The 10,658-nt window shown below is 46.4% G+C and overlaps 2 protein-coding genes across 2 annotated transcripts; one reads left to right on the forward strand and one right to left on the reverse strand.

Moving 5' to 3' along the window:
• Positions 1-2,961: 2,961 nt before the first annotated feature.
• BDCG_05013 (cell division control protein 48) lies at positions 2,962-7,083 on the forward strand. The gene is made up of 6 exons (XM_045420669.1): positions 2,962-3,522; positions 3,615-3,642; positions 3,714-3,769; positions 3,835-4,084; positions 4,159-5,650; positions 5,719-7,083. Exons 1-6 carry the CDS (start codon positions 3,476-3,478, stop codon positions 6,312-6,314), a joined length of 2,469 nt encoding a protein of 822 aa, XP_045276727.1. The 5' UTR covers positions 2,962-3,475; the 3' UTR covers positions 6,315-7,083.
• Positions 6,715-9,918, reverse strand: BDCG_05014 (uncharacterized protein). The gene is made up of 2 exons (XM_045420670.1): positions 9,517-9,918; positions 6,715-9,427 (listed from the first exon to the last, which is right to left on the reverse strand). Exon 2 carries the CDS (start codon positions 9,129-9,131, stop codon positions 8,142-8,144), a length of 990 nt encoding a protein of 329 aa, XP_045276728.1. The 5' UTR covers positions 9,132-9,427; positions 9,517-9,918; the 3' UTR covers positions 6,715-8,141.
• Positions 9,919-10,658: the final 740 nt, after the last annotated feature.

Here is a 10,658-nt window from a genome sequence, read left to right on the forward strand (position 1 = left end):
AATTTATCACTATAACAAAAAAAAAAATGAAAATGAAAAGAGGTATCTTGTATGTGATTCTCATATAAAAGCCTATTAGAAGGTATGTATGTACTTGAATTCCCACTTCATTCTGTTGATTGAAAAGGTTTCATATAATCTCAGTTTCCATTTTATCCAGTCAGAGTCTCATTTGCCAAATGAGATCATAGCATGTCTTCAATTTCTCTTCTTTTTTATTTTTATTTTTTTATTGCTTTAAATTACTTTTAAAACAAGTTTCTAGAAATAGGAATATATGCCAAGAAATGTATAAAACTAAATAAGAACCACTTTCTCGTTTTACTCAGTCATCGACTCATCGTCATATTCTGAGCTTTTGACTTCTTGGCGGGATTCACGCCAAGAAATGTATGAGACCAAATTCATGGTCCCGCTGGCCAGTCTAAGAAAATTTATAATTTTCGTAAAGTAATGAATATTATTAGACTTACTTTAGAATATGATCATTCAAGTTGAATTGCTGAAGATATTCATACTTTTCAATAAGTACCTTGGTATGGTGAACTCTTACAAAAGATACCTTTTTCTTCATGGTGATATTTTCTTTACACTACACTACCACCGCGCACTCACTCACAGGTTGGTAGTTGTGCTTGGCACGGTTAGTTGCTATACCGGGCACCACAGTTGGGCTCAAACGCCACAGCAGAGCGCGCCAGGTTGTCACAGAAATCTCAAATATAAACTCTTCACAGAGTATCTGGTTCTTATTAGCACCTGGGCATACAGCCAGCGTAATATTTAAGCAAGGAATCCAACTAGCTTGCCCCACTACTACAACTTTCCATGAGATAATACCATGTCCATTGACCTGGCGGCGTACATCACCTTACACACCCCTTAACTTACTTCAGAGTGTGTTCAGTTGCCTGTCTATTATTGATCTAATTACACCGTTGAAGTCTAAAATACATTATAAATGTAAGTGGAGAAAAAAAAAAGGGGGGGGGGGATATAAGGATGACAAGACTGAACACAACGCCTTTTTCATGTAGGAAGCTTGAATACAGCTCTTTTATAAGAGCTTGCTTGCCTACACGGGCAACCGAACACGTCCCTAGGATGGATGATAGTATATAGTTATACGCAGCGTATTAATTTAATACTGCCACGGGCCCCGGGCCCCCGAGCGGCCGTGCCAAGGAAACCTCCACGGATCGGTTCGATCGGTTATCCTCGCAATCCCTATGACATCACACTCCACTCCACGGCATCGGCCGGGAGGGGGGATCCCTCTTTCATTATTTGCAGACAATATCAATGATCCGCAAGACATCACCACGGCGCCGCTGTGGGCATTGTGGGACCCCCGATTGAATAGGATTGGCATCCCGAGTGGGAAGCCACTGAGTGGGGGGGGGGGGGGGGAAACCTCAGAGGAAGTTCCATATAACCTGCTGGCTGCTGGCCTTGGCATTCTAGGGCCTACTCTACTCACTCCTTGTAACTACGGAGTAGACAAGGCCTAAAGCACCCGAACGAGCTCCCCTTATATAATCAACCCTCAACGTGCCGACTCCGTGGTCTTATCCGCCACGTACCAAATACTGACAATTTTGAAAGCTTTTAAGTTAATTGAAATGAAAAATAAAGAGATTTAAAATATACTCTGATAGTCAAACTGCTTTCTTTGATAAGAATTGAAAATCGTGATATTTATAATGAGTAGATGATAATTAAACAGATAATCAATCTACTTGAAAAATCAATAAAAAAGCAGAGTAATTCTGTTTATAATATTCATTTATAACTGAGCTTCGGCATAGATAAATATTAGTTAAAAAAGACTTGTCATTATTATTCAATTATAGATATATGAGACTATAACATCTGTCTGAGAACTTTTAATCCTCAGGATTTCTCTTGTAAAATGTGAGACCCAAAACCTCACCATGAGACTGCAGAGCTAGATGTAGCAGAGCAGCGGGCAAAGTTGTGGGAACCACCGGAGTTATATCCTCCTTTATGTTCCCATTATCTTCAATCCTCAATCGTTCCATAACCTCGAAGGGACTCCCAGTCCTTACATAACATAACCATTGAGGCCCTTTTGCACTTCTACAAAGCATTATATCATGCAAAAATAATCTGTTCAAAATAACTACTTCTTTCATTATGAACTTCTTCTTCAAATGCCTGTCACCAGCTCATCACGAAGAAACACTGGATAACCAGACCACTGCAATGGGATCCGGACATCGCGCTTCATGAGAGAGAACCCCTTTTGCCTCCTGTAATGGAGAAAGCCCTTTGCCTCCTAGATGGAGAGAGCCCCGCGATATCACCATTGCAAGAGAATCCTTTTTACCTTTTAGATTTGCAAGAGAACCTCTTCTGCCTTCTACAATGGAGAGAGCCCCCATGGATCCAGGGGTTTAAAAGAAAAAAAATATCATCAAAATCTTTCAAATTAACTATAAAATAAAATAAAACACAGAAAATAGTTTTTAGGCCTTGGCTTCCACCTCTAATTCTCCGCTTCGCCCTCCAACCTTCCGCTCCACCCCCTGCCCCATTCCTTCCTTCTTCCTCCCACACTTAGGGCCCTATTATCTTCTTTTCCTATTGTAGCCCCGCGATCGCTCCTTGCATGTTAGGGCGCGTTCGGTTGCGCCTTTATTATTTGTATAGAACAGAGGGCGTACGCCCCCCCCATCTTAGAAAAATCAGACATGAATATATTCACTTGTTCCACACACCCATGTGCACACCACATATAAATGAAATAAATATAAGATTTTATTATAAATAATGAAATAAAATTAATGTATATGTAGGCTACAGCGCACTGCTGGTAGAAGGGCCGACAGTACCTAGGTATATAATGCGACGACTGGATTTGTAATGCTATCATGTGACTTCCCGTTGGCTCTAGCGCGTTCCAGCAGCTTCCACTCCCACGCCGGCATCTGATTGGCTGGCGCTGGATTTTTCCAGAGGCAACCATGACTAAGCAGCCTGCCACCAAGCTCCCCAAGTCAACAGGACAACACGCAATATCTCAGTTGTCTTCCGCCGGCTTCTTCTGTCTGTTTTTCTGTTCTTCCGTTCTGGCCACCATTTTGTCGTTGACCTCAGCTCCGGATTTCTCATATAATATTCCACAAAACAAATAGACCTGCCTGTGTGCGTGTTGTTGTTCTGTTGCCTTTCTGACTTGGTGTTGTCCGTGCGGGTGCCTGGATCGTCGTATCTTTCTTCCGAGTTCCTCATAGCTCCAGCCGCCATTACTTCACCTCGCTCATCTCTTCTCATCATCTGCTCCTCGTCAACCACCACCCTCTTCCTCTCCAACACCCCCCAGAACAGCATATAGATACCTCTTCACAGCAACCTCCTATCTCTTCTCCGTTATTATCTACCTACTCTCTCCCGTAATCTTCTTTCCACTAGCCTTCTTTCATCCGCGTTCTTTATTTTCTATCGTTCCAACATGTCTGCAGAGCCGGATCACGCTAAACACCACAAGGTCAACCTGACGTGAGTACCTCATCTGCTACCAGGCCCTATCTCTCATATTGCCTGCTTCCACCTCCTCTACGAGTGCCATAAATGCTAATATTCACATCCAGCGATCCTTCAGGTGCTGAAAAACATGAGGTAAGCCTGTCTTCGATCTCTTACCAACCTGGCTGCTACGTGCTGGTGGCGCTAACCGGTCCCCCCTCCAGGAGCTTGACACAGCTACAGCCATTCTGAAAAAGAAAAAGAAGCCAAACACCTTAATGTGAGTATCTCTAGAACGAACAGCCGGAAAAAGGATCATCGTGCTGATTTTGTTGTTACCAACAGTGTCACTGATGCTGTTAACGATGACAACTCCATCATTGCCCTTTCCAACAACACCATGGAGACGCTCCAGCTGTTCCGTGGCGACACTGTGCTAGTCAAGGGCAAAATGCGAAGAGATACTGTCCTGATTGTCTTGGCTGATGACGATCTGGATGATGGGAGCGCTCGCATAAACCGTGTCGTCAGACATAACCTACGGGTTAAGCACGGCGATGTCATCACCGTCCACCCATGCCCGGATATCAAATACGTATGTTCAACTAACCCAACCTAACCTAGAGTGCTACTTTTACCGGATACGAAAACTGATCATGAATATAACAGGCCAAACGGATTGCCGTCTTGCCCATTGCAGATACCGTTGAAGGCCTAACCGGTTCCCTCTTCGACGTTTTCCTTGCTCCATATTTCCGCGAAGCCTATCGACCTGTTCGACAAGGTGACCTTTTCACTGTAAGAGCTAGTATGCGTCAGGTAGAATTCAAGGTCGTCGAAGTGGATCCGCCGGAGTACGGCATTGTGGCCCAAGACACAGTCATCCACTGCGAGGGTGAGCCCATCCAGCGTGAGGACGAGGAGGGTAGTCTGAACGACGTTGGCTACGACGATATTGGGGGCTGCCGGAAACAAATGGCTCAGATCCGTGAGTTGGTTGAGCTGCCTCTCCGCCACCCTCAACTCTTCAAATCTATCGGAATCAAACCCCCTCGTGGTATTCTCATGTTTGGTCCACCTGGTACGGGTAAGACCCTGATGGCTCGTGCTGTCGCCAACGAAACTGGTGCTTTCTTCTTCCTCATCAATGGTCCCGAAATCATGTCCAAGATGGCTGGTGAATCGGAATCGAACCTGCGAAAAGCATTCGAAGAAGCTGAAAAGAACTCTCCCGCAATTATCTTCATTGATGAAATCGATTCCATTGCACCAAAGCGTGACAAGACCAACGGAGAGGTCGAGCGTCGTGTTGTCTCACAGCTACTCACTTTGATGGATGGCATGAAGGCGCGCTCGAATGTCGTTGTCATGGCTGCTACCAACCGCCCCAACTCCGTAGATCCCGCTCTGCGTCGTTTCGGTCGTTTCGATCGTGAGGTTGATATTGGCATCCCGGACCCCACTGGCCGTCTTGAGATTCTCCAGATTCACACCAAGAACATGAAGCTCGGTGATGACGTGGATTTGGAGTCTATTGCTGCAGAAACCCATGGTTATGTCGGCTCAGATATCGCATCTCTTTGCTCAGAAGCGGCCATGCAACAGATTCGTGAGAAGATGGATCTTATTGATCTGGACGAAGATACCATCGACGCAGAGGTTCTGGACTCACTAGGAGTAACCATGGAAAACTTCCGCTTTGCCCTTGGTGTCTCCAACCCATCCGCTCTTCGCGAAGTTGCTGTTGTCGAAGTCCCCAACGTCCGCTGGGAAGATATCGGAGGTCTGCACGAGGTCAAGCGCGAACTCATCGAGAGCGTCCAATACCCCGTCGACCATCCAGAAAAATTCCTCAAGTTCGGTCTTTCACCATCCAAGGGTGTTTTGTTCTATGGTCCTCCTGGAACTGGTAAGACATTGCTTGCGAAAGCTGTTGCCAACGAGTGTGCGGCCAATTTCATCTCTGTCAAGGGCCCCGAACTGTTGAGTATGTGGTTCGGTGAGTCTGAGAGCAACATCCGTGACATCTTCGACAAAGCCCGCGCTGCCGCCCCCTGCGTTGTCTTCTTGGATGAGTTGGATTCTATTGCCAAGTCTCGAGGTGGATCTGTTGGTGATGCTGGTGGTGCTTCTGACCGCGTTGTCAATCAGCTTTTGACAGGTATGTTCTTATTCCCTACTCCAGTATTATACCTTAGAAATATTTATCATACTAACACCTCGGTACAGAAATGGACGGCATGACTTCGAAGAAGAACGTCTTCGTCATCGGCGCAACTAACCGTCCTGAGCAGCTCGACAACGCCCTCTGCCGCCCAGGCCGTCTCGACACATTAGTCTACGTCCCCCTCCCCAACGAGGAAGAGCGCATTGACATCCTCAAGGCCCAACTCCGCAAGACCCCAGTCGCTGCTGACGTCGACCTCAAGTTCATCGCTAGCAAAACTCACGGCTTCTCCGGCGCCGACTTGGGCTTCGTCACCCAGCGCGCCGTCAAGCTGGCTATCAAGCAGTCCATCGCGATCGATATCGAACGAACCAAGGAGCGTGAGGCAGCTGGTGAAGACGTGAAGATGGATGAGGACATTGATGCCGATGACCCCGTTCCAGAACTTACCCGCGCGCACTTCGAGGAGGCTATGCAGATGGCGCGACGATCTGTAAGTGACGTGGAGATTCGGCGGTATGAGGCGTTTGCGCAGAGCATGAAGAACTCCAGCGGAAGCAACTTCTTCCGTTTCCCGAGTGCGGAGGAAGCGGAGTCTGCAGCAGGTGGTCAGAGCGGGTTTGGCGATGCGGGCAACGATGACAGCCTCTATGACTAACTCAATAGGGAAAGAAAGGGATTGAGTCTGGTTTTCTTTCGTTTTTCTTGTTTCCCTTTTTTGTTGTCAGTTAGTTAGACTTGGCTTGCCTGCTTGCTCTTACGCCCCTCTCTAAATTACGTTTGTGTACTCACCGATCCCCATATTTGACAGTTTCTTTGTTTCCTTTTGTGGCCTATTTTCTGTTCTTTGCTACAGCAACAAAAAGAATATTATCGTGGGACATCATAGTTTAGTATTCTTTTACTTTTTAAATTGTTTCTTTTGTTTTGTTGAACACTTTGTTAAATTTAAAGATAAAGTGATGCGTGATGGATGGATGGATGATGGATGGATGGATGGGTGAATGGGTGAATGGGTGGGATGACATGAAATGAAATGAAATGAATTAAATCAATTATTGGCTTATTTTTTTCTATTTTTCTATTTTTTCTATCTGTAGTTCTACGTTAGTGTTATCCTTTACATTCGTTTTGTTTAAAACATTCCAAAAATTCTAACTACTGCGCATAGCTTTTGAAATTGGTATAATAATTAATGCTCATTGGCATTCTTCCCATCTGTAGCGAAATCTCTCACCCATGCATATTTACATATTTTCTTCTGCTGGTTTTTCTGCTGTGCGATGGATAGCGGGCTATGGATGGCATTAGACGTTATATGCGCGGATATGTAAATATAATAACAGAACAAGGTGGAGTTGATCGGGGGGCGGGGGGAAGGGCGCTTGGGAGGGGATGTAAATATCGTAGGTGATTTTGTAGACTTGCAGATGAAAGAAATCTATTTAGGTTTTTCTTTTCTTTTCTTTTCCCCCTCGTTTTGACGGTTTTCTTTTGTTTTGGGATAGTAGTTGTGTGTCGTGAAGGGGGGAGGGGAAGAGCATCGCGGAATTAAGAGAGTTAATTAGAAATACGGCGCGCCCTAAGGCTATGTATGTATGATACAAGAGAGGGAAGAAAGGAATATGGTGATGAATGAAATTGAAATGAATAAAAAAAAAAACAACCAAATAAAATAAGCCGTGAGAAAGAGAAGAAAAGAGGAATCATAATGAAATGTTCAGTAATAGTGTACTTGAATCCAGGGAACGGATGCAAGGAAGGGTAGGTAGGAGAATGATAAATGGGAAATCGTAGGGAATAATATATGTGCCTCCAAAAAAAAATAAAATAAAAAAAAAAAGTGAAATGAAATGGAAAGGGATCCGATCCTACTGCCTCCTTTAAATAGCAACATTCTTACTTATGACATTGATGAACCATCATGATGAAAATGATGAGCGCAAAACAGATGGGAAAGAAAAGAGAAGGCAGTAGTTAGCGATGAAGAAACGAATATAATATAATATACAGGAATGTATTCGAGACGGTATAACGGAGAATGCACCATAGATAAAGATATATCTGACTGTGTTTCGTGTGTATGGCATGACAAAAGTGTCGTCTATAAAATGGATAGAGAGGGAAAAACGGAATAGGAAGAAAAACAAGACGGGGACCGGGCTTGGAGGGAGAGGATGGCTAGGACATGGGGATGTATTGTTTCTTGAGAGTAAAGCCATTTCCTTTTCATCCGATGTTTAGCTCCGTTCCGTTCCAAGCTGAGGTGCATGGATTTTTAAAGCGGGATATGCACGAGCGGTTGGAGTAGGTAGGGTATGGTAAGGAGGTAAGGATAATAAGGCTAGAGGAGCAAGTATTGGGGGAATACAAAAGAGGGAGAGGAGGAGATGTTGTTGGGTGTTGTTCAAGTACCTAGGTATGTAGAGGGAATATTGCTTCCCCACCAAGGCGAGCGATTCTGCCCCGAGAATCTTTATATCTCTCACCCTTTCTTCGTCTTCTTCGCCGCTCTTCCATCCCCATTTTCCTGCAGTTTTCCCTTGGCCGCAGACTTGAGTTTAGTAGTACTCTTGCTACTAGTGCTGCTGCTGCTGGTGGTGCTGGTTGTTTTTAAGGAAGATAGCGAGGATGAGGATGATAAGGAAACGGGCGGCTTTTTCGGGAGTGTGGCGACGCCATTGGTGTTAGCAACACCATTCGTTATCGATGTTGGTCCTGATTTATTTTTGTGGTTATCCTGCTGCTGCTGGTGGTGGTGGTGCTGGCCCTTGTTACTGTCAGTTTCACCGGTGGTGGTGATATTCGAACAAGTTGACTCCGCTGCCCCACCTCCTTCCACCACAAACACCCCTTCTAGAGCTTCATGTAGCATCTTAACACCCTCCGCAACAGCCGCCTGCGGGATGCGAATATCCGGAAACTCATCCAAAGTTCCGTTTCCAGAATAGTCCTCCTCAGTATTACCACCATCACCATAATCGGCACCATCAGCATCCGCGTCAGCGTCAGCATCGTCGTCACTCTGCCCATGCCCAGGCCCCTTCCCAACCTCTCCATTCTCTTGAATCACACCACCATCCCCCTCCTCAATCTTCGCCCTCTTCAATCTTGCCCGCATCATCATCTGTGACCTCCTCTTCCGTTTCCGGCCCCTCGCTATCGCTAACGACGACGGTGTCACATCATCACCACCCGTCGCAAGCGCAACGACAGTGTCGACGACTTCTTCGAAGCGGTCACAGTGTCCGCCGCGGAGAAGGTCAAGTGCGAGCCCGCGCACCTGTTCTGTCCAGCCGCAACGCTGGAGGGAGCTGAGGAGGGAGGCGTGGAGGTCGTCGAGGACGGTGGTTGTGGAGGACGGGGAAGAGAGGTAGGTGAGGAGGACAGTGGTGGGGTCGGTGGATTCTGGGGGGGAGGCGGGTTGTTGGTTTGAGGTTGATGGTGCCGTTGTGGAGAGGGTTGTGGTGGACATTATGTGAGTTGTATATACGTATGTGTATATATGTTTGGGTGAGTTGGGGGTGTTGGCATTCGTATAAGTTCGTGTGGGGGAGGAAATAAGCCGGCGGTAACGCGGATGGTGTAGAAACGCCGTTAACAGGAAAGGGCTCGAGGATTGGCCAACTTTTGGCGGGTAAAGATGTATGCTCCCAATCCAACTCCTATAAAAATACTATCGAAGACGGGAGGCCGGCGCCCGTCTATTGCGGTCTTAAATTATTGGACGAGTTGCGCCGGGGGTCTTTAGGGACCGGAAAAACGAGCAGCCTGTTTTTGAGCAAAAAACACCTTGTGTTAGAAAGCTGTAGGGCAATCTAGTACACAATAAATGATTAGAGGGAGACAAAATATTTTACCACCCAAAAGTATTGTAGATAGTAACTCCCGTCGTCGCAAATTGTATGATGGCGGAAAGGAAAAAGGGCTGGCCAGATGGGGAGGTCTAGGCTAGTAGCTGCTAGGTTTCGAGTTTTGGCGCTCTTTATCTTTTTTGCCAGCTTAATCAAGAGGAACATTGCATAGCATACAAAGTCATGGTGTGAGGAAATGGCAGATAAACAAGGCACAAGACAGAGAGGAGCGGACAAATGATATCATTCCACCGCGGGAGAATTGAAGCCAGCGAAGTTCCCGGGAGAAGCGCAGCGGGCGGAGGCCAGGCGGAGATTGGGCGGCGGAAATCCAAAATCGACTTTCCCGGGACGTCATTTCTTGGCGCCAGGGCCGCAGCTGTGCTTAGTCATGCTGTCTCCTCCGCTACGCACTTGGAGTAAGTAAGGTAGACATCCTATTCTATTTCCTGATGCCATGGGATTAAAGGGGTTGTCTACACTATGAGAGCCATGTTCAGGAGTTTCATTCTACCAATTGATCCTTTCTAACCCGCCAAGGAACATAAAATAAAGAGGCACAGATGGGTCTAGCAAGCTCTTTAAATACCTTGGTCAAGCAAGGCTACCCGCCTCAGGGGCATTATCAGGCTGACACCCTCCCTCTAGCACGATAGTGGTCCGAGGGGAAAAGTTCCAACGAGCTTCTTTCGGGGCAGGGCTACTACCAAGAAAGGCAATGTTCCGAAGTAAGACAGGAGGAACAGGAGCAAAAGCAGTGCAGTGGATCGAACGATGCAACACAGGAAGAAAGCCGAGAGAGGAGAGAGATCCATTGGACAGACTCTGTTCTACTTTTTTTTTTTTTTTTCCTTAACATCAGCCGGTAGGGATTTAGCCTCTGGAGCTCCCCCCCTGGCAACGAATAGAGCTGCCTCTCTCCGTCGAGTTATTTCTCCCTCTAGTTCTTCTTCCTGGAGCTGGACTTTAGAATTGGCGGGAGAGAGTTTGCGATTCGAAGCGGATAGGTTCGAACATACATACATCATGGGCGCGGTTCTAGTTGAGATTATTCCTAACTCGCGACACATATGTGAAAGTCCTGTTGGAGTCTGGACGGTACATGTCGAGCATAGCCCAGGGGCCCCAGGACTGAAAGCCAAGGAACC

This window comes from Blastomyces dermatitidis, assembly GCF_000003525.1.
Source record: "Blastomyces dermatitidis ER-3 genomic scaffold supercont1.5, whole genome shotgun sequence".
Taxonomy (NCBI): Eukaryota; Fungi; Ascomycota; class Eurotiomycetes; order Onygenales; family Ajellomycetaceae; genus Blastomyces; species Blastomyces dermatitidis.